Source organism: Mobula birostris, chromosome X (genome assembly GCF_030028105.1).
Source record: "Mobula birostris isolate sMobBir1 chromosome X, sMobBir1.hap1, whole genome shotgun sequence".
In the NCBI taxonomy this organism is placed as follows: Eukaryota; Metazoa; Chordata; class Chondrichthyes; order Myliobatiformes; family Myliobatidae; genus Mobula; species Mobula birostris.
This window is the reverse complement of record NC_092402.1, coordinates 4,069,290-4,093,996: the sequence shown is the minus strand read 5'-3', so window position 1 is coordinate 4,093,996 and position 24,707 is coordinate 4,069,290. Positions and strand designations below refer to the sequence as shown.

General features: G+C 51.4%; 1 protein-coding gene across 1 annotated transcript in view; it reads right to left on the bottom strand.

Annotated features, from left to right (window-relative positions):
* LOC140191842 (insulin-like growth factor-binding protein 4) overlaps positions 1 to 24,440 on the bottom strand; it is a 47,303-nt gene extending 22,863 nt beyond the window's left edge. The window contains 1 exon segment of the mRNA XM_072249629.1: positions 24,057 to 24,440. Coding sequence (XP_072105730.1) covers positions 24,057 to 24,423 — 367 coding nt within the window. The 5' untranslated portion in view covers positions 24,424 to 24,440.
* Between the last annotated feature and the right edge of the window lie 267 nt (positions 24,441 to 24,707).

Genomic DNA, 24,707 nt, shown 5'->3' with positions numbered 1-24,707 from the left:
GTGCCCCTTCCCCAGGGCACCACTGCTCAATACAAGAGGACATGGCTTTAAGGTAAGGGGTGGGGAGTTCAAGGGGGATATTAGAGGAAGGTTTTTTACTCAGAGAGTGGTTGGTGCGTGGAATGCACTGCCTGAGTCAGTGGTGGAGGCAGATACACTGGTGAAGTTTAAGAGACTACTAGACAGGTATATGGAGGAATTTAAGGTGGGAGGTTATTTGGGAGGCAGGGTTTGAGGGTCGACACAACAATGTGGGCCGAAGGGCCTGTACTGTGCTGTACTGTACTGTTCTATGTTCTACTTCCTGCCCACGGGCTGTTTCGTCGCTCGCTTCCTGCACGGAAAGGCACGCATCACCAGCCGGCATCTACTCGCCCTTGAAACAGCGATATTTGCAAGTCTTGGGTTTTGAGTAAACAATTAGTAGATGCATATTTTGAAGGAAGAATTAGCTTTAAGTTTATCGCTCTGCCACGAGTTTGCCCTTATTTACAGGGCAGAGATACGGAGCGTCGACCTTGGTTAACGCCGCTTGCGAGAACAACCGACCGCACACTCAGGAGCGCAGCCATTCCACATTACACTCAATTCGTGTTTTACTCAACCCCCTGCAGCTTTGCAGAACAGAGGTCTCAGTGAAACCTCCCCCCCCCCCCCCCGAGGAAAGCTCCCATCGCGGGTGATTTTTTTGTTTTGGAGAAGTTGTTTGGCGCTCTGCACAGCTGTGGACAGCCGCGCACAGCCAGGACAGTAGAGCCCTCCGTATGTTGGTGGCTGGCTCGGTGATACTCGAGCCTGGGCAGTACCGTACGGAGAGCGAGCTGTTGCCCCATGTAGCAGGCTCCCCCTCTCCCACCAGCTGATGAACCCAGAGGAACGGCAGAGACCGACACAGTTGGGTACCAGTGGTGTCGCATAAGTTGCCAGTCAACGTAGGGACTCCAGCTCCTGATTTTTCCCTCAGGGTTTACTCTCGAAGCCTTCCCTGTGAGTGGGTACAGCGGAGGTTTGAGATCAAGAGTTTTCCTTCTCCCAGATGAGCTGCCAACCGCGGCTGACGAGCCTCGTCTGCCCGGAGCGACTGGTTTTAAGGTGCCAGTTCCCCTTCTCCTGTCGGCAGCAACAGTTCCGCCGGGCTCAGTAGCTAAGCCACACGGGAAGGCCGGGAGCCGGACTTGGTTGCCAGAGGGTATTTGAGACGCACGTCGTGGGAGCATGTCCCCGTCACCGTCCCCCTGCCTGTAACAATCTTAAAGAACAATCCACCGCATGTTTGAACGTACACGTGACAAACGAAAGCTAATACCTCTGAATACCTGGCTGACAGCCACTTCACCACACGCGGGACTCATCATCGCAGCGTTCGGAGATAACAAAGGGCAGGAGCCCCAGGGCCCAGGAGGGAGGGAAAGATTATTCTGTGGCGAGCGAAGGAAGTCAGGAACGCAAGGGCTCTGGCTGCAAACCGACCGTACCCAGTATCGACGGAGATCGCAGACGACGGTCGGTGGAAATCTGGAATCCTTCCTCCCTTGGCAACAGAGGTTCACGCAAACTGTAAGTCCCTGGAAGGTCAGCTCCTAACCTTTCCTGCTGCCACGCCGTCATCCCTGCCTCTCGATGCACCTCAGAAAGACCACCATCTCCCCAAACGCTCTTCAAACTACCGGGTCCAAGCTGGGGCTGGGGCTGCACTCAGACGGGCAAAGGGGAGAGCGCTCCATCTCGCTCCTTGCAGCCGGTTTGGGAAGGCTTCAGGGGAGCTTGCAAGCGTGCCTTCTCATTGCGACGCGCCCAGCCACTGGCTGCTCCAGAAGCCGCGGGCTGAACCGCTGGCCCAGTTTGGGTTCCTGATCACGGCTCCTCCACCCCGTGAATGTTGATTCAAGATCGGCCAGTTTAGCGAGCAGAATGGCGGACACCCCTGCTGAAATCTGGAGGAAAACACACAGAGGATGCAGAGGGCGATCACAAAGTCGAGGAAAGAGGACCAGGTTGAGGCAACAGAGACTGACGGAGAAGAGGAGTTCGGTGGGTAATAAAATGGACGAGTTCACTGCGCTAGCCAGGCGTCACAGAACATTTCGGGAGTGCAGTGTGATGTGTTTCACTGGAACAGGGCTGCAAGAGGACAGACCTGATTAAAACTTCTCCATGGACGGCTTCCAGACCGTTCGGGCTGACCGGAAGTGCACTGAGAGCGGTAAGCGCAAAGGAGTTGGGGGCTTACTGTTCTGGTTAACAACAGATGGTGCAATCCGGGGTATATTACGATCGAGGAACGTGTTTGTAGACCGGATATTGAACTTCTTGCTGTTGGACCTCGGCCTCAGTCCACCGTGATACAACATTGGGTGTCACGGGAGGTCGTTCCTGCCTGTGGCCATCGAACTTTGCAGCTCCTCCCGTGGAGGGTCAGACACCCTGAGCCAATAGGCTGGTCCTGGACTTATTTTCCATCTGGCATAGTTTGCATTTTGGTGTTTGATTGTGGTTTTTGTATTGCTGTATTTATGCTCTATTCTTGGTCGGTGCAGCTGTAACGAAACCCAATTTCCCTCGGGATGAATAAAGTATATCTATCTAGCTATCTATTTAATGTCACTTCCTGCACGCAAGAGTAAAGGAGAACGAAGTAATTGTTACTCCGAATCCGACACGGCACAAAAATAAGACAATGAGATAAAGAGCGTTGTAGTAGGCAGCCGTGGATCCCAGGGGGTGATGGGTTTGCGCCTCTGGTGGACTGTGTCCTCTCCAGGGCAGGAAGATTTGAAGAATAAGCTGTTGCCCACACAGAGGGCTCCCCCTTTCCAGGTCACCGATGTAGCCCAAGGCAAGGGCAAGTGCTGATACAGCCAGGCACCTGGAGGTTGCCAGAGCGAAGTTGGAAACAACATCAAACTGCCTTAGGGACCCCGGCTCCGGATTTCTTCCTCGGGGTTTAATCCCGAAGCCTTTCCCATGGGTGGGTCTGGCCGCAAGGCAGCAGAGGTTGAAAATCAGAGTTTTCCTTCTCCTAGGCGGGCTGCCGTCCAAGGCTGACGAGCCCCAACTGCCCGAGATAAAGAACACGATATTTTTTTTAAAAACACAATACCACCACATAAGATAGCTTACACACACACACAGATTGATTGTGTGTACATAAAGTGACGCTCGGCACAGGAGCGTACATAAGGTGACCCTGACAGGAAATGATAAAGTAGTGGTGGTTGGGGATGTGTGGAGGGGTGGGTCGGCGGGTGATTGTGGGTGTGGAGGGGTGGGTCGGCGGGTGATTGGGTGTGTGGAGGGGTGGGTCGGCGGGTGATTGGGGGTGTGGAGGGGTGGGTCGGCGGGTGATTGGGGGTGTGGAGGGGTGGGTCGGCGGGTGATTGGGGGTGTGGAGGGGTGGGTCAGTGGGTGATTGGGGGTGTGGAGGGGTGGGTCGGCGGGTGATTGGGGGTGTGGAGGGGTGGGTCAGTGGGTGATTGGGGGTGTGTGGAGGGGTGGGTCGGTGGGTGATTCGGGGTGTGGAGGGGTGGGTCAGTGGGTGATTGGGGGTGTTGAAGGGTGGGTCAGTGGGTGATTGGGGGTGTTGAAGGGTGGGTCAGTGGGTGATCGGGGGTGTGGAGGGGTGGGTCGGTGGGTGATCGGGGGTGTGGAGGGGTGGGTCGGTGGGTGATTGGGGGTGTGGAGGGGTGGGTCAGTGGGTGATTGGGGGTGTGGAGGTGTGGGTCAGTGGGTGATTGGGGGTTTGGAGGGGTGGGTGAGTGGGTGATTGGGGGTGTGTGGAGGGGTGGGTCAGAGGGTGATTGGGGGTGTGGAGGGGTGGGTCAGTGGGTGATTGGGGGTGTGGAGGGGTGTGTCAGTGGGTGATTGGGTGTGTGGAGGGGTGGGTCGGTGGGTGATTCGGGGTGTGGAGGGGTGGGTCAGTGGGTGATTGGGGGTGTTGAAGGGTGGGTCAGTGGGTGATTGGGGGTGTGGAGGGGTGGGTCGGTGGGTGATCGGGGGTGTGGAGGGGTGGGTCGGTGGGTGATTGGGGGTGTGGAGGGGTGGGTCAGTGGGTGATTGGGGGTGCGGAGCGGTGGGTCGGTGGGTGATCGGGGGTGCGGAGGGGTGGGTCAGTGGGTGATTGGGGGTGTGGTGGGGTGGGTCGGTGGGTGACCGAGGGGGGGGTGTGGAAGGGTGGGTTGGTGGGTGATCTGGGGGGGGGGTATGGAGGGGTGGGTCGGTGGGTGACCGGGGGGGGCGGGTGGAGGGGTGGGTTGGTGGGTGATCGGGGGGGTGTGTAGGGGTGGGTCAGTAGGTGATTGGGGGTCTGGAGGGGTGGGTCGGTGGGTGATTGGGGGTGTGGAGGGGTGGGTCAGTGGGTGATTGGGGGTGTGGAGAGGTTGGTCAGTGGGTGATTGGGGGTGTGGAGGGGTGGGTCAGTGGGTGATTGGGGGTGTGGAGGGGTGGGTTGGTGGGTGATTGGGGGTGTGGAGGGGTGGGTCGGTGGGTGATTGGGGGTGTGGAGGGGTGGGTCAGTGGGTGATTGGGGGTGTGTGGAGGGGTGGGTCAGTGGGTGATTGGGGGTGTGGAGGAGTTGGTCAGTGGGTGATTGGGGGTGTGGAGGGGTGGGTCCGTGGGTGATTGGGGGTGTGGAGGGGTGGGTCCGTGGGTGATTGGGGGTGTGGAGGGGTGGGTCAGTGGGTGATTGGGGGTGTGGAGGGGTGGGTCAGTGGGTGATTGGGTGTGTGGAGGGGTGGGTCAGTGGGTGATTGGGGGTGTGGAGGGGTGGGTCAGTGGGTGATTGGGGGTGTGGAGGGGTGGGTCGGTGGGTGATTGGGGGTGTGGAGGGGTGGGTCGGTGGGTGATTGGGGATGTGGAGGGGTGGGTCAGTGGGTGATTGGGGGTGTGGAGGGGTTGGTCAGTGGGTGATTGGAGGTGTGGATCGGTGGGTGATTGGGGGTGTGGAGGGGTGGGTTAGTGGGTGGAGGTGTTGATCAGCCTCACTGCTTGGGGAAAGTCACTGTAAATGAGTCTGGTGGCCCAGGTGTGGATGCTACTTAGCCTCCTCCCCAATGGGAGTGGGACAAACAGTCTGTGAGCAGGGAGGGTGGGATCCTTCATGATGTTACTGGCCCCTTTCTGTATACATGTCCTTGATGGTGGGAGAAGAGTTTGTATGAAGGGTGCGTGGGGTCCTTCACAATGCTGTTTGCTTTGCAGATGCAGCGTGTGGTGTAAATGTCTGTAATGGCGGGAAGAGAGACCCCGATGATCTTCTCAGCTGGCCTCACTATCCGCTGCAGGGTCTTGCGATCTGAGACGGTGCAATTTCCGAACCAGGCAGTGATGCAGCTGCTCAGGATGCTCTCAATACAACCTCTGTGGAATGTGGTGAGGATGGGGGGTGGGAGATGGACTTTCCTCAGCCTTCGCAGAAGCCGCCTTTGTCCCTTCTCTTGTCAGTAGAAACTATTCCACCGGGCTTAGTAGCTAAACCACACGTGAAGGCCGGGAGCAGGACTTGGTTTGTCAGAGGCTGTTTGAGACGCACGCCATTGGGAGCGTTTAATAGAAAGTCCCGAAGGTCTTCAGCCCGAAACCTTGGCTGTTTACCCTTTTCCATAGATGCTGCCTGACCTGCTGAGTTCCTCCAGTATTGTGAGAGAGTGAGAGAGAGTGAGAGAGTGAGAGAGTGAGAGAGTGAGAGAGTGAGAGAGTGAGAGAGTGAGAGAGTGAGAGAGTGAGAGAGTGAGAGAGTGAGAGAGAGAGAGAGAGAGAGAGAGAGAGAGAGAGAGAGAGAGAGAGAGAGAGAGTGAGAGAGTGAGAGAGTGAGAGAGAGAGAGAGAGAGAGAGAGAGAGAGAGAGAGAGAGAGAGAGAGAAAGAGAGAAAGCATTTTGCGGTCAGTTTGGCAGCTTGCTTTGATGAGACTAGGCAGAGAACACAGCTGAGGGGTGATCCAAAATCCGATTTCCATGAGAGAGTCTGTGCAGGGTTCTGCTCACAGTAAAGAGGACTACAGGGAAAAGTCTGACTGATTTCAGAATCAGATCTAATATATGTCATGAAATTTGTTATGTTGGCTCGGGTGGTTAGGTTGTTCTCTGACCTTGGCAATTTCCAAACAGATTCTTCCATGGTGCTCCAGTTAAAAGCAAGGACAGTCAGGGTGGGGAAACCCAGCCTTGGAATAACCAAGGAAATAAAAGGCGGCGTCAAACTAAAAGCTCGCGCATACAAAATCGCCAAGCGTAGTGGGAAACTGGAAGGTTGGGGACACTTTAAAAAGCAACAAAGTACCAGTAAGCGAGCAATAAAGAGAAGCTAGATTTGTGAAAATAGAAGTAGCACAAAACATAAAAACAGATAATAAAAATGTTTTTATAATTATACAGAGCGAAAAAGGGTGGTTAAAGTGAATGCCAGCCCCTAGGAGGATGAGAAGGGGGAATTGATATTTGGTAATGAGGAAATGGCGGAGGCTTTGAATGACTATTTTAGAAACACAGAAAACCTCCAGTACAATACAGGCCCTTCAGCCCACAAAGCTGTGCCAAACATGTCCTTACCTTAGAAATTACCTAGAGTTACCCATAGCTCTCTATTTTTCTGAGCTCCACATACCTGGTCCAGGAGTCTCTTAAAAGACCCTATCGTATCCGCCTCCACCACCGTTGCCGGCAGCCCATTCCACACACTCACCACTCTCTGTGTAAACTTACCCCTGATATCTACCCTGTACCTGCCTCCAAGCACCTTAAAACTGTGCCCTCTCGTGCTAGCCATTTCAGCCCTGGGGAAAAGCCTCTGACTATCCACACGATCAATGCCTCTCATCATCTTATACACCTCTATCAGGTCACCTCTCATCCTCCGTCGCTCCAAGGAGAAAAGGCCAAGTTCACTCAACCTATTCTCATAAGGCATGCTCCCCAATCCAGGCAACATCCTTGTAAATCTCCTCTGCACCCTTTCTATGGTTCCACGTCCTTCCTGTAGTGAGGCGACCAAAACTGAGCATAGTACTCCAAGTGGGGTCTGACCAGGGTCCTATATAGCCGCAACATTACCTCTCGGCTCCTAAACTCAATCCCACGATTGATGAAGGCCAATACACTGTACGCCTTCTTAACCACAGAGTCAACCTGCGTAGCTGTTTTGAGTGTCCTGTGGACTCGGACCCCAAGATCCCTCTGATCCTCCACACTGCCAAGAGACTTACCATTAATGCTATATTCTGCCATATTTGACCTACCAAAATGAACCACCTCACACTTATCTGGATTGAACTCCATCTGCCACTTCTCAGCCCAGTTTTGCATCCTATCAATGTCCCACTGTAACCTCTGACAGCCCTCCACACTATCCACAACACTCCCAACCTTTGTGTCATCAGCAAATTTACTAACCCATCCCTCCACCTCCGCATCCAGGTCATTTATAAAACTCACAGTAGCTTGCTGCAGATTAAGTGGCTGCCACAAAGATATGTGTGGATTTTTGTGTCGGTCTTCAAGGTGGAGGACACGTCTAACATGCCAAAGAGAGATGTTATGGATGCGAGGGGAGGCGAGGACCTCGATACGATTGCTATCACTAAGGAGGGAGTACTGAGCAAACTTGTGGGCCTGAAGATAGACAAGTACCCTGATCCTGGTGGAATGCATCCCAGGGTACTGAAAGAAATGGCAGAGGTTATAGTCAAGGCTTTGGTGATGATTTACCAATATTCTCTGGGCACTGGGCTGGTCCCGACAGATTAGAAGACAGCGAATATCACGCCACTGTTCAAAACAAGATGTAGGCAAAAGGCAGGTAACTATAGGCCAGTTAGTTTAACATCTGTAGTTGGGAAAATGCTTGAAGCTATCATTAAAGACGAAATAGCCAGGCATCTGGAAAGAAATGGATCCCTCAGGCAGATGCAGCATGGATTCAGCAAAGGCAGGTCCTGTTTGACAGAGTTACTGGAGTTCTTTGAGGATACAATGAGCACAGTGGATACAGGGGAACAGATGAACGTTATTTACTTGGATTTCCAGAAGGCGTTCGATAAGGTGCCACATAAAAGACTTCTCCATAAGGTAAGGATGTATAAAGTTGGGGTGATGTATTAACATGGATAGAGGATTGGTTAACCGATAGAAAGCAGAGAGTTGGGATACATGGGTGTTGCTCTGGTTGGGCACATGGCCAAGTGGTTAAGGCATTGGACTAGCGGACTGAAGGTCGTGAGTTCGAGCCCCAGCCGAGGGAACGTGTTGTGACCTTGAGCAAGGCACTTAACCACACATTGCTCTGCGACGACACCGGTGCCAAGCTGTATGGGTCCGAATGCCCTTCCCTTGGACAACATCAGTGTCGTGGAGAGGGGAGACTTGCAGCATGGGCAACTGCTGGTCTTCCATACAACCTTGCCCAGGCCTGCGCCCTGGAGAGTGAAAACTTTCCAGGCGCAGATCCATGGTCTCGCAAGACTAACGGATGTCTTTACTTTACTCTGGCTGGCAATCAGTGGTGAGAGGTGTGCTGCAGGGGTCAGTGCTGGGCTGGCAACTGTTCACCATATACATTAACGATCTGGAAGAGGGGACCGAGTGTAGTGTATCTATGTTTGCTGACGATACTAAATTGAGTGGAAAAGCAAATTGTGCAGAAGACACGGAGAGAGGTATAGATCATCATTATCATCATCATCATCATCATCATCATCAGGTGCCATGCCCAGTTCGAGCTTTGACTGCCATGGCCCACACATTCCTGTTTCGGGTCAAGTGGATCAATTCATTGGTATTCATTTCCAGTTCTTTGGCTGCTGTCTCCATCATCATTTGTCTTTGCCTTCCTCTTGCTTTCTTCCCTTCAATCTTTCCCATAATTACCGTGCATTCTAACTCCTCTTTCCTAATCACATGTCCAATGAAGTTACGTTGCCTTTTCATGATCTCATACATTATTTCTCTTTTTGTGTTTGCTCTGTTCATTTCATCCTCATTAAATATTTGTTTCATCCATGATACTCTTTGCATCCTCCTCAAAAACCACATCTCTGCTGCTACAATTCGTTTCCTCATGTTACTAGATATTTTCCAACATTCTGAGCCGTATAACATAACTGGATAAACATAACAGTTCAGTACTCTGAGGCGGGTTGTCATGCCTAGTTTAGTGTTGGTCAGTATACTCTTCATTCTCGTAAACGTGTTTTTTGCCATCCCTATTCTTCTTTTGATATCCATGTCGCACCTGCCATCTGATGTCACCCAGCTTCCTAAGTAGCAAAACTTCTGTACTTGTTTTATGTCTTCCCCGTTTATTCTCAGCCTACAGATAGGATTCTCCTTCTTTTTGGATATCACCATAGATTCTGCTTTTTGCGATTGATAGATAGACCCATTTTTGCACTTTCTTCAACAACTCTATCAATTCAGTTTTGTAGTTCTTCCTCCGTAACTTGCAATTAACACAGTGCCACCTGCATGTCTGAAATTATTGATGTTTTCCCCGCCAACTTTGATTCCCAAGATGTCTCTTATTTTTTGTAATATTGTTTCACTGTACACATTAAACAAATCAGGGGAGAAAACACACCCTTGTCTAACGCCTCTCTTGATTTTCGTAAACTGACTCACTTCTCCGTCTATTCTTACAGCGGCAGTTTGTTCCCAGTACAAATTTCTGACTAGGCGGAGGTCTTTCGAATCTAGATCTAGAGTTTCCTGTAATATTTCAAATACATTATTGTGCTTCACTTTATCAAATGCTTTTGTGTAGTCGATAAAACAAACAAACAAATCTCTTTGCACTTGAATAGCTCGTTCTGATAGTATCCTTAACATCAATATTGCGTTTCTTGTACCTTTGTCTTTCACAGAACCACATTGTTGTTTACCTATTTCAGCTTGTATCTTACTTTTAGCTCTTGACAAAATTCTTACAAGTATGTTAGTGATATGATTCATTAAATTTATGGTCCTATGTGATTCACATTCTATTGTTCCAGGTTTCTTAGGAAGAGTGAATATTGATTTTTCGTCTCTTCTGGTATTATTCCAGTCTCATAAATGTCATTGATTAAATCAGTAAGTTTTTCAATTGCATAATCTTCAAGGGCAACAATTTGTTCTATTACTAATTCATCAGGACCTGCTGCCTTTCCTTTCTTCATCTTATTTACTGCATTTCGAACTTCAGATTTTAAAATACTTGGACCTTCAATGTTCTTCTTAATTTCTGGTTTTTCACCTCGATTGTCTTCAAACAATTCCTGAATATACTCAGTCCATCTGTTCATAATCTCATCTTTTTCCATGATAATGGTACCGTCCTTTGCTTTCAAACATCCACCTGAAGAACAGAGGAGTTTCTTGATTTGTTGATGTAGCCTTTTTGGATCAGTAATAGGGATTCTTTCTATTTGCTCATATTCCTGGTTTAACCATTCTTCTTTGGCTTTTTGACATAAGCTTTTAACTTTTTTATCTAAGGACTTGTATTCTATAGGATTTGCTTTCTTCCGTCTCCTTTCTTCCATTAGATTTTTGATTTCATCTGTCATCCATTTATTCTTTGTGCTTTTTTCTTTTTTAGGAATCACTAACTTTGCTGATTCTACCAAGGCATCCTTTAGAGAGTTAAATTTCATTTCTATATGATTGCTATCATCTTCAACAGGTTCTATTTCTAGACTTTGAAATCTATTCCTTACTTCAAGTGTAAATTTTTGTCTTACATTTTCTTCTCTAATTAATTGTGAGTAGTCAAGGGATTGTTCAGGTTTTTGCTTTAGTTTTTTTAAGTTTTACTTTTACATGACGTACTACTGGGTTATGGTCACTATTACAGTCTGCACCTGGATATGTTTTGCATTGAGTCACCTAGTTTCTAAATCTTTGGTTTATAGTAATAAAGTCAATTTGATTTCTGGTGTTACCACCTGGACTTTTCCAGGTCCACAAGCATCTTGGGTGGTTTTTAAAGTAGGTATTCATAATGACCTGATTATTCATCTTGCACTGTTCTACCCATTTCTCACCTCTTTCATTTCCCCTTGTCAAAATTTTCCTTTGGTATTTCCACCAGCACCTCGTCCTACTTTAGCATTTAGATCTCCCATGACAATAACAATATCTTGAGATTTGCATCCATTCTTTGCTTGTTCAAGCTCTTCATAGAACTTATCTATATCCTCATTTGTTCCATCTGTTGTTGGTGCATATAATAAGACCATAAGACAAAGGAGCAGAAGTTGGCCATTCGGCCCATCGAGTCTGCTCCGCCATTTTATCATGAACTGATCCATTCTCCCATTTAGTCCCACTCCCCTGCCTTCTCACCATAACCTTTGACGCCCTGGCTACTCAGATACCTATCAATCTCTGCCTTAAATACACCCAATGACTTGGCCTCCACTGCTGTCCGTGGCAACAAATTCCATAGATTCACCACCCTCTGACTAAAAAAATTTCTTCGCATTTCTGTTCTGAACAGAAACATAGAAACATAGAAAAATAGGTGCAGGAGTAGGCCATTCGGCCCTTCGAGCCTGCACCGCCATTCATTATGATCATGGCTGATCATCCAACTCAGAACCCCGCCCCAGCCTTCCCTCCATACCCCCTGACCCCCGTAGCCACAAGGACCATATCTAACTCCCTCTTAAATATAGCCAATGAACTGGCCTTCAATCCTTAAGTCATGCCCTCTCGTACTAGACTCCCCCATCATGGGAAACAACTTTGCCACATCCACTCTGTCCATGCCTTTCAACAAAGTTGCTAAATCAAATCATTGTCCTCTGAATCTAACAAGGAGCACTCTTTCTGACACTGGGCAATGTCCTAAAACACTTTTTGCCATGTTTTCATCCATAAGAATTCCTACTCCAGTAGTATGGGATGTTCCACAAGAATAAATTAGTTCTATTTCTATTCCGACATGTTCCAGCACCTGTCCAATGAACTTTGCTAATTCCCATGATGTTAATTGTTAGTCTCTCCATTTCATTTATCACATTGTCCAATCTTCCTGCTTGATATAGGGTTCTCACATTCCAAGTGGCAACAATTTTCTTCTGTGTTACTTGAATTTTATGAGCAGTAGCTTGCAGTCTGCAGAGAGGTAGAGATAGGTTCGGTGAGTGGGTAAAGGGTCTGGCAGGTGGAGTACAATGTTGGTAAATGCAAGGTCATCCACTTTGGAAGGAAAAATGGAAGATTAAATTATTATTTAAATGGTAAGAGATTGGAGCATGCTGCTGTGCAGAGGGACTTGGGAGTGTTTGTGCATGAATCACAGAAAGGTGGTTTGCAGGTGCAGCAGGCTGTCAAGAAGTCAAATGAAATGTTGGCTTTCATTGTGAGAGGGATTGAATTTAAGAGCAGGGAGGTTATGCTGCAACTATACAGGGTACTGGTGAGGCCGCACCTGGAGTACTACATGCAGTTCTGGTCTCCGTACTTGGGGAAGGATATACTGGCTTTGGAGGTAGTGCAGAGGAGGTTCATCGGGATGATTCCAGAGATGAGGGGGTGAGACTGTGAGGAGAGATTGAGTCACCTGGGACTGTACTCTCTGGAATAGAGAAGGATGAGAGGAGAACGCATAGAGACATATAACATTATGAAAGGGATAGATAAGATAGAGGCAGGAAAGTTGTTTCCACTGGTAGGTGAGACGAGAACTAGGGGACATAGCCTCTAGATTCAGGGGAGTAGATTCAGGATGGAGATGAGAAAGAACTGCTTTCCCCAGAGAGTGGTGAATCTGTGGAATTCTCTGCCCAATGAAGCAGTGGAGGCTTCCTCAGTAAATATATTTAAGACAGGGTTGGATAGATTTGTGCATAGAAGGGGAATTAAGGTTTATGGGGAAAAGGCAGGTAGGTGGAGATCAGCCATGATCTTATTGAATGGCGGGGCAGGCTCAACAGGCCAGATGGCCGACTCCTGCTCCCAGTTCTTATGTTTTTATGAACTTGCCAAGGCTGGAAAACAACTCAACCAATATCTGAGTAATCTTGTATATAATGTCTGATTAAGCGCTGTTGTTCATTTATTTATATAGGCATCCGTTAGTCTCGTCAGACCATGGATTTGCGGCTTTGGAAGGTTTCCAGGGCGCAGGCCTGGGCAAGGTTGTAAGGAAGACCGGCAGTTGCCCATGCTGCAAGTCTCCCCTCTCCACGACACCAATGTTGTCCAAGGGAAGGCACTAGGGCCGATACAGCTTGGCACCGGTGTCGTCGCAGAGCACTGTGTGGTTAAGTGCCTTGCTCACGGACACAACGCACTGCCTCAGTCGAGGCTCGAACTAGCGACCTTCAGATCACTAGACGGACGCCTTAACCACTTGGCCAAGCGCCAACGCACTGTTGCTCATTTAAATAATTCATTAGGGGTTATACGCAAAACTACGTGAATCGTACACACCGTGACACGTGCGCGCCTCGTCTCAAGTAAACACGAAGTCAGACTCACGCTCCCGGACTCCCGTGTCTTCCTTCGAGTTAGTTCGGTGTTCTTAAGTCACAAAACGTAACTGTACCGTTCAGAAATCGGATGGCGGAGGAGGAGGGGCTGCCTCTAACACATCGAGTGTGTGCCTTCGGGCTCCTGTACCTCCCTCCCTGTAGGCAGCAATGAGGACAGGCCACGGGCCTGAGTGATGGGGGGTCCTTAATGACTGGCTTTTGAAGAAGCCCTGGATGCTGAGAAGGCCAGTGCCCTGTGGTAGAGCTGGCTCAGTTCACAGACCTCTGCAGCTTTCTCCAGTCCTGTGCATTGGCACATCTCCAAATATGCATCCTATGCATGTCCTTTACGTAACAGTGGGTCCTTACTGCATAGATGTGGATATACCACCAGCAAACAGGCCCTTAACCGCTACAAGCAGCCTCCTGGGCCGATTACTCTCTCTCTGTCTCTAGCCAGTGAGGAACTCGCCAAAAGTGACCCGCGCATGAGCCCAGCTTTGCCCCCTCCCGTAAGACCAAGGAGAAGAATTGGACCACTCGCCCGTCGGGTGCGCCCCGCCATTCCGTCGTGGCCGATTTATCATCCCGCCTTCTCCCCGTAACCTTCTCCCCCGCCACAGTTCGCACGACTCCATCACCGCTCGGCAGCGTCCAGCTCCGTAACGTTCCTTCCCGTTCGCGCGTGGGTTTCCTCCGGGTGCTCTGGTTTCCTCCCACAGACCACACAAGAAGAAAAAAAAGCGGGATCTCCCGGTATCCACCCACTTCAATTCTACTTCCCATTCCTATTCAGGGCATGCCAGTCCACGGCCTCCTCCACTGTCCGTGACGAGGCCACACTCAGGTTGGAGGAACAACACCTTGTATTCCATCTGGGTAGCCTCCAACCTGATGGCGTGAACATTGGTTTCTCCAATTCCAGTCACTGTCTCTCCCCCCCACTTCACCATTCAAATTTCCCTCTCTCCCCTCATCTCCTTATCTGCCCATCACTCCCCTCCAGTGCTCCTCCCCCCTCTTCTTTCTTCCGCGGCCTTCTGTTCTCCCCTGCAAAATTCCCCCTTCTCCAGTCCTTTATCTATTTCACCAATCGACTTCCCAGCTCTTTACTTCAAACCCCACCACTGGTTTCACCTCTCACCCTACTACCTTGTACTTCCGTCCCCCCATCCCTCCCCACCTTCCCACTCTGGCTGCATCTCCCTTCCTCGCCAGTCCTGACGACGGCTCTTAGCCCAAAATGTCGACTGTTTACTCTTTTCCGTAGATGGTGCCTGGCCTGCTGAACACACATACGCACAGAACACACTCGCATACACGCAGTGCTCTCGCTCGCGCACACACACACAAAAAATGCACTCTCACGCACACACATACACAAAACACAGTCGCATGCGCACACACACAAATGCACTCTCGCACACACACACACACACACACAAAACGCACTCTCACGCACACACACACACAAACGCACTCTCACGCACACACACAACGCACTCTCGCACACACACAACGCACTCTCGCGCGCGCGCGTGCGCACACACACACACGAAACGCACTCTCCCATGCACAACGCGCACACAATGCACTCTCGTGCGCGCACACACAACGCACTCTCGCGCACGCACACACAAACGCACTCTCGCGCACACACACACAAACGCACTCTCGCGCACACACACACAACTTTCTGCAGAGTCAGCACCCTGACATCACCTGCAGCTGAATCCCATCTGCTGACAATTTTCCCAGAGAACGGAGCAGTGAAACTCTAAACTCTGGTACCTGACCCCAGCCTGTGCCGATAAACCCCAGATGTTCCACAATTGGACGGCGTCGGCCAACGATAACAACTGTGGCCGTGGGATTTCACAGCACTGACTGCAGCCAGGAAGGCGAGTCGGAAACGACTTCTCCGAACAAAAATAAGCACTCGCAGCTCAAAGCCTTGAAGTGCACAGATGGAGGGGGTGGGGAAATATGTGTCTGTAAAATCAGAACATTAAACCTGGGCAGGATGGCAGAGGGGCGAACTGAAACGGCTGGCCGTCCCCGATCTCACAATGTGCTTGCTAACTTCGGCAATCATTAACTCTGTCCAGCAGCCTGCAAGTGCTGCTCACCGAGGTCAGGCATACTGTGCGAGTGAGAGGCTCTCAGTTTGAAAAACACACCCAGTGACGGCAGCTATTTACTTACTTAGAGAGAGAGAGAGAGCATGCGGAATAGGCCCTCTGCACCAAGTCACGACAGCAAACCTACAATTCTGCTTAACTGCTTATTTACCTATTATTCTGGTGTGCAAGTAGAACAGGTCAAAAGCTTTAAGCTCCTCAGGATCAATATCACAAATGACCTGACTTGGTCCAACCAAGCAGAGTCCACTGCCAAGAAGGCCCACCAGCGCCTTCACTTCCTGAGAAAACTAAAGAAATTTGGCCTGTCCCCTAAAACCCTCACTAATTTTTATAGATGCACTGTAGAAAGCATTCTTCTAGGGTGCATCACAACCTGGTATGGAAGTTGTCCTGTCCAAGACCGGAAGAAGCTGCAGAAGATCGTGAACACGGCCCAGCACATCACACAAACCAATCTTCCATCCGTGGACTCACTTTACACCGTACGCTGTCGGAGCAGTGCTGCCAGGATAATCAAGGACACGACCCACCCAGACAACACACTTTTCATCCCTCTTCCCTCCGGGAGAAGGCTCAGGAGCTTGAAGACTCGTACGGCCAGATTTGGGAACAGCTTCTTTCCAACTGTGATCAGACTGCTGAACGGATCCCGACCCGGATCTGGGCCGTACCCTCCAAATATCCGGACCTGCATCTCGATTTTTTTTGCACTACCTTACTTCCCATTTTTCTATTTTCTATTTATGATTTATAATTTAAAATTTTTAATATTTACTATCGATTTGTAATCCAGGGAGCGGGAAGCACAGAATCAAATATCGCTGTGATGGTTGTACGTTCTAGTATCAATTGTTTGGTGACAATAAAGTATAAAGCATTATTACTTCTTTCTGTCTGAATTTGCACACAGTTTGACATCTTCTGCACTCCGGTTGAACGCTCGAGCTGGTGTGGTCTTACACTGATTCTGTTATGGTTAATTTAGAAACATAGAAAACCTACAGCACAATACAGGCCCTTCGGCCCACAAAGCTGTGCCGAACATGTCCCTACCTTAGAAATTACTTAGGGTTACCCATAGCCCTCTATTCTTCCGAGCTCCACATACCTGTCCAGGAGTCTCTTAAAAGACCCTATCATATCTGCCTCCGCTGCCCATTCCACACACTCACCACTCTCTGTGTAAAAAAACTTACCCCTGACAGCTCCTCTGTACCTACTTCCAAGCACCTTAAAACTGTGCCCTCTCGTGCTAGCCATTTCAGCCCTGGGGAAAAGCCTCTGACTATCCACATGATCAATGCCTCTCATCATCTTATACACCTCTACCAGGTCACCTCTCATCCTCCGTCGCTCCAAGGGGAAAAGGCCGAGTTCACTCAACCTATTCTCATAAGGCATGTTCTCTAATCCAGGCAACATCCTCGTAAACCTCCTCTGCACCCTTTCTATGGTTTCCACGTCCTTCCTGTAGTGAGGCGACCAGAACTGAGCACAGTACTCCAAGTGGGGTCTGACCAGGGTCCTATATAGCTGTAACATTACCTCTCGGCTCTTAAACTCAATCCCACGGTTGATGAAGGCCAATGTACCGTAAGCCATCTTAACCACAGAGTCAACCTGCATAGCAGCGCGTTCCACACCGTCACCACTCTCTGCGTGAATCTACTATTCTATAGATTTATTGAGTATGCCCGCAAGAAAGGAACCTTAGGGTTGTGTACGGTGAGATTGATGCACTTTGATAATAAAATCGCTTTGAACGCCAGCCTAACCACGGGACATTTTACAGCGACCGGTGAACCCACCCGCAGCGCCTTTGGACCGTGGGCGGAAACCGGATTTGAACTCTGAACTCCAGAACACCCCCGAGCTGGGAGAGCGCCTCGCTAACCCCAACGCGGCCATGGGGGCTTACTACCCAGAGGACGAGGGGCGACTCGGAGGTGTACAGGATGATAGGAGGCACAGATCCAGCGGACAGCCGGGGACTTCATTCTGCGGGGTGGAAACGGCCGATATGAAGAGGCAGCATTTTAAAGAGTTCGTAGGAAAGTAAGAAAAGTACACCTTTCGTCCCTCTTCCCTCCGGGAGAAGGCTCAGGAGCTTGAAGACCCGTACGGCCAGATTTGGGAACGGCTTCTTTCCAACTGTGATAAGACTGCTGAACGGATCCTGACCCGGATCTGGGCCGTACCCTCCAAATATCCGGACCTGCCTCTCGTTTTTTTTGCACTACCTTACTTCCCATTTTCCTATTTTCTATTTATGATTCATAATTTAAATGTTTAATATTTACTATCGATTTGTACTCCAGGGAGCGGGAAGCACAAAATCAGATATCGCTGTGATGATTGTACGCTCTAGTATCAATTGTTTGGTGACAATAAAGTACAGGTATAAAGGGGGACGTCAGAGGCTAAGTTTTTTTTTGAAACAGAGTGTGTGTGGACAGCCCTGCCAGGGATGGTGGTATTAAGGACATTTAAGACATTTTTTTTTTAAGATGGGCACATGAATGATAGAAAAATGGAGGGCCATGTGCGAGGGAAGGGCTAGGTTGATCGTGCAGAAGGTTAAAAGATTGGCTCTTTAAAGTTATTATAGCTGTGAATAATAATGGGGACAAGGTCCCACTACCTATGAAATGCTCCCAATGGCTGGCATGTCAAGCATCCAAGTCCAGCTCCCAGCCTTCACGTGTGGTTTAGCTACTAAGCCCGGCAGGACGGTGTCCACTGACAGGAAAAGGGGCAAAGGCGGGTTCCTGGCGCCTTAAAACCAGTCGCTCCGGGCAGACGGGGCTCGTCAGCCGCGGTTGGCAGCTCATCTAGGAGAAGGAAAACTCTGATCTCAAACCTCCCGCTGCCTTGCGGCTGGAACCACGCACGGGGAGGGCTTCAGGAGTGAACCCCGAGGGAAAAATCTGGAGCTGGAGACCATAAGGCAGTACAACGTTGAGTTCAACGCTGACTGGCAACTCCCAGTGCCAAACTGTATCAGTCTGCGTCATTCCTTTGGGTTCATCAGCTGCGTGGCGAGGGGGAGCCTGCCACACGGGCAACAGCTCGCTCCCCGTATCGTGCTGCCCGGGCTTGCGTATCTAGGCAGCTAGGACGCCACATCCACAGTTGACCCTGACCGATGGAGGCCTCAGAGGAAAAGGCTGGCACAACACCGTGAGTCAGAGATGCTGCCCAGTCCATGCTCTGTGTTCACCCTTCTCAACGGCTGACAGAGTCACAGAGCCCTGCCACGGGGGAGGGGGGGCCCTGGTTAAAGATTGAACCCTTCCCTGTCGGAGTCCTTCCAATATTCCGAAGAGTTAACCGTGAATCACCCGGGAAAAGGGAACGCACTGATCCCCGGGCCTCAAACATGCATTGAAATACTGTATCATCGGCCAGACAGAAACCCCTTTGGATCTAACATCATTGGCAAGGAGCGGAAAAGGACAAATTCCAGCAATGTCCATCCCACCTAGACCGCGAGGACGCAGCAGCAGATTTAGGCCACTCAGCCCATCAAGACTGCTCTGCCACGCTGATTTATTATCCCTCTCAACCCCATTCTCCTGCCTTCTCCCCGTAGCCTTTGACAGCCCGACTAATCAAGAACCGGCCAACCTCTGCTTTAGGTGTACCCAGTGGGATGGCGATGCGTCCCTACTGAAGGAGGTGTAAGATGCTCCTTCCTTCCTTACCTGGGCAAGGTGTCGCACCCGCTTAGCACCCCCCCCTGCCCACCCACACTGATCATGTTAACAGGAAACCGTGGGGTCAGGTGGTGGACTGTCGTACGAGCAGCCGGTGCAGATCACAAGTCCTGGTGATGCGACCACTGACGCCAGGCAGACAATCTCTGAAGAGTATTGATAATGGCTGGGGGTCACCCATCTTGTAAAGACACTGCCCAGAAGAACACGATGGGAAACCACTTCTGTAGAAAAGTTGCCAAGAACAATCATGGTCCTGGAAAGACCAAGATCGCCCACGTCATATAACGAATGATGTCTTGTCCTCCACAGCTGTCTGTGACAATGAATTCCACACATTCATCACCCACTGGCTAAAGAAATTCTCCCTTACCTCTGTTCTAAATAGACGACCCTCACTATAGGAAACATCCTCTCCACATCCACTCTATCTGTGCCCTCTGGTCCTGGACTCCCCCCACTATAGGAAACATCCTCTCCACATCCACTCTATCTGTGTCCTCTGGTCCTAGACTCCCTCACTATAGGAAACATCCTCTCCACGTCCACTCTATCTGTGTCCTCAGGTCCTAGACTCCCCCACTATAGGAAACATCCTCTCCACATCCACTCTATCTGTGTCCTCTGGTCCTAGACTCCCCCACTATAGGAAACATCCTCTCCACATCCACTCTATCTGTGTCCTCTGGTCCTAGACTCCCCCACTATAGGAAACATCCTCTCCACACCTACTCTATCTGTGTCCTCTGGTCCTAGACTCCCCCACTATAGGAAACATCCTCTCCACGTCCACGCTATCTGTGCCCTCTGGTCCTAGACTCCCCCACTATAGGAAACATCCTTTCCACATCTACTCTATCTGTGTCCTCTGGTCCTAGACTCCCCCACTATAGGAAACATCCTCTTCACATCCACTCTATCTGTGTCCTCTGGTCCTAGACTCCCCCACTATAGGAAACATCCTCTCCACATCCACTCTATCTGTGTCCTCTGGTCCTAGACTCCCCCACTATAGGAAACATCCTCTCCACACCTACTCTATCTGTGTCCTCTGGTCCTAGACTCCCCCACTATAGGAAACATCCTCTCCACATCCATTCTATCTGTGTCCTCAGGTCCTAGACTCCCCCACTATAGGAAACATCCTCTCCACATCCACTCTATCTGTGCCCTCTGGTCCTAGACTCCCCCACTATAGGAAATATCCTCTCCACATCCACTCTATCTGTGTCCTCTGGTCCTAGACTCCCCCACTATAGGAAACATCCTCTCCACATCTACTCTATCTGTGTCCTCTGGTCCTAGACTCCCCCACTATAGGGAACATCCTCTCCACATCCACTCTATCTAGAGGTGTCAATATTCAGTGAGATTTACCCCCCCCCACCCATTCTTCTAAACTCCAGCGAGCATAGGCCCAGAGCCATCAATTTTCTTCAGAGACGCAGGCACAGAGTTAAATACCCTTCACTCTGGCCCGGAGCTCTTCAAGCTGAATAAAAAATAACTGCAGGACAACTTCACACACTTCCCGAAATATTGACGGCTGAGGGCTCAGAGGTGACCCAGCAGTTGTCGGAAACAACGCAGGGATCGGCAGAAACACCTGGGTCGCCATAACGAGTGACACACACCGAATGCCGGAGAACCTCGGCAGGTCGGGCAGCATCCGTGGAGCATCACTCCCGTCCTAACTTCAAGTTCACCATCATCTGACCGTACGTATCTACAACCGAACGAAACGAAACTTCCCCCCGGACCACTGTGCACCCTCACAGCATGTATCGCACGCAGCTCATAAAGCAAACTATGACCATAAACAAATTAATAAAATATTATTCAAAAATGCACGTAGTGCGCCAGCACGGGTAAACCGTAAACAGCTCGCTGTCCCAGTGACGAGACCCTGATAATTGCCAGGTCTTCATTAGTCTCACAGCCTGAGGGAAGGAGCTGTTACCCAGTCTGACAGTCCCGGTCCTGACGTTCCTGTACCTCCTTCCCAATGGTGGTGGGTCAGAGAGATTGTGGGATGGGTGGTGGTGACGAGACCCCAGTGGTGACAGGGTATTCATTAGTCTCCCAGCTTAAGGGAAGGAGCTGTTACCCAGTCTGACAGTCCTAGTCCTGATAGTCCTGTACTTCCTCCCAGACAGTCATGGGTCAAAGAGATTGGTGGGGATCCTCCACAACTTGGCTTCCTGTTAACTGCTAGAATTGATTTTTAAAGTTTTCAGCGATCCGGGACCGGGGTACGTCAGAGGATCGTTTTAGTTTTACAATCTGGCTCGATCGAGCTCTCGAGTCTTCTTCCGACCCCGTCTCATCAGTTTAAACAATCACCTTCAGAAAGATAGTCCTAAACTGTGGAATTCAATCCCTAAGACAATAAACTGCAGTCCACCCCCCCCCCACCGAACCTTCCACCCTGACCTGGGACCCCCCCCCCCCAAACCTTCCTCCCCGACCTGGAACCGCCCCCCACCCCCACACAAACCTTCCTCCCCGACCCGGGACACCCCCCCACCCACACAAACCTTCCACCCGAACCCGGCACCTCCCCTTCCCAAAACCTTCCACCCCAACCCGGGACCCCCCCCCCACCCACACAAACCTTCCTCCCCGACCCGGGACACCCCCTCCACCCATACAAACCTTCCTCCCCGACCCAGGACACCCCCCCCACACAAACCTTCCTCCCCGACCCGGCACCCCCCCTCCCCAAAACCTTCCACCCCGACCCGGGACCCCCCCCCCCAAACCCACACAAACCTTCCTCCCCGACCCGGGACCCCCCCCCCCAAACCCACACAAACCTTCCTCCCCGACCCAGGACCCCCCCCCACACAAACCTTCCTCCCCAACCCAGGACCCCCCCCAAACCCACCTCCCTGCCCAAGGACCCTCCTAAATCTTCCTCCCTGCCCAAGGACCCCCGCCCACCTCCCTGTCCCTGAAACAATAAGGGACGCGGATTCGGTTGGCACTTTTAAACGCCGGCCCAAAACCTTGCTATTTATTTAACCTTGCTTTCCACTAGTGTCATTTTGTGTTTTATTTACTGAAGTTCATTTCGACGGGAACAGACCCTCCCTGCCCAACAAGCCGCTTCCCTGCCACCCAGCCAGCAACCCGCTCGCTTCACCCCAGCCCAATCACGGCCAATCAACCCACTAAACGGTACGTCTGTGGACCGCTGGGAGGAAACCAGAGCACCCTGAGGAAACCTCCGTGGGCAGGACGTAGAAACTCCTCAGGCGACAGTGGCGGGAACTGATCGCGAGCCCCAATACCGTCGCCCTAGCCGCGTAGTTAGGTTTGCACTTTCCGTCATTGTGACGCACTTTCAACTACACCATCCGGACGAAAGCTACTCCACAAACAAGTTATTGTTATTAATGAGCAGTCGACGTTTTGGACTGAGGCCCCTCCTCGGGGCTCAATGCGCCGTCACCGCGTATAGATCGTTAGCAGTATTTACACAGCCCCTTCCCAAATGTGTCACGCGGAGCCAATTCAAATTCGCCATCAGAAGCCAAAAGAATTAGTTCGAAACTGCCACCACGCAGCTCGACATTGAGCAAAACAACCACTTCGCGGAGCCATGCCCCTCAGAGTTTAGAAACAGTCACGAGTTTCGCAAGTCATCCTTACGGAGGTGGGAGGGAGGCCTGCAGCCCCGCCGAGCGGCCCCACTATAAACCGCGAACGAGCCACACATTCCCGCGGGCCACACGTCTCAGCATGAGCCCCCCCCAAGCCCAACTCCAGCCAAGAGGCAGAGGGCTTCCTTTCTGCAGCTCACACAGACCAGTGCGACCTTCCCAAACGCCTCACAGAGCTGAGAAAACGCCGGAGCACAAGTCATGGGAGCAGAATCAGGCCATTCAGCCTGTCGAGTTTGCTCCCCCATTCCATCACGTCTGATTTACTATCCCTCTCAACCCCATTCTCCTGCCTTCTCCCTGTAACCTTTCACACCTTGACTAATCAAGAACCTTCGCTTTAAATACACCCAATGACTTGGCCTCCACAGACGTCTGTGACAATGAATTCCAGATTCACCACCCTCTGGCTAAAGAAATTCCTCCTCTCTCTGTTCTAAATGGATGTCCCTCTATTCTGAGGCTGTGCCCTCTGGTCCTAGACTCCCCCACTACAGGAAACATCCTCTCCACATCCACTCTAACTGTGTCCTCTGGACCTAGACTGCCCCACTATAGGAATCATCCTCTCCACATCCACTCTATCTGTGCCCTCTGGTCCTAGACTCCCCCACTATAGGAAACATCCTCTCCACATCCACTCTATCTGTGTCCTCTGGTCCTAGACTCCCCCACTATAGGAAACATCCTATCCACATCCACTCTATCTGTGTCCTCTGGTCCTAGACTCCCCCACTGTGGGAAACATCCTCTCCACATCCACTCTATCTGTGTCCTCTGGTCCTAGACTCCCCCACTGTGGGAAACATCCTCTCCACATCCACTCTATCTGTGTCCTCTGGTCCTAGACTCCCCCACTATAGGAAACATCCTCTCCACATCCACTCTATCTGTGTCCTCTGGTCCTAGACTCCCCCACTATAGGACACATCCTCTCCACATCCACTCTATCTGTGCCCTCTGGTCCTAGACTCTCCCACTATGGGAAACATCCTACCCACCCACCTCCCCGTCCCGGGACACCCACCTCTCTGTCCCAGGACCCCCCACCCACCTCTCCGTCTCCGGAGCAGACCCCGGTCCTACCTGTCCCGGGCAGCGAGCCCCGCAGCAGCTCCACCTCGGCCGCCTCCATGCAGACGCCGCGGCCCCGCATGAGCGAGTGGAGCGGCCGGGAGCAGCCCCGGCGCGGGTAGCAGCGCAGCCCCGAGCCGCAGCGGGCCGTGTAGACGCCGCACAGGCGGCCCTTGGCCAGGGCGCAGGTCCCGCAGCAGCCGCAGCCAGGCTCCCGCACCAGCTCCTCGCAGCCCTGCGGCACCGGGCAGCGGGCTCGGCGCTCGGCCGTGCAGGGCGGGCAGCGGACCAGCGCGGGCGCGGGCCCAGCCCCGGTCCCGGAGCCGGCGGCCAGCAGCGCCCAGCCGGCCGCCAGCAGCAGCGGGGGAAGCCGCAACATTGGGAAAGGGGATCGAGGTAGCAGAAGCAAAGCGCCCGGCCCGCCGGCCGCCGCCGCTCTTATAGCGGCCCAGGGGCCCGCCCACGGCGGGGTGGGGTCCCGGGGTGGGGCCAGGAGAGGCCTCCACCCCCGGGTGGCGGGACAGGAGCTCCCCCGCTCTCATCGTCCCGACCCCTGTCTCCCATCGGCTTCCCCTCTCTCCATTCCTCTTCATCTCCCTCCTCAAAACCTCCCCCTCTTCAAACCCTACCTCTCTCCATTCCTCTTCATCTCCCTCCTCAAAA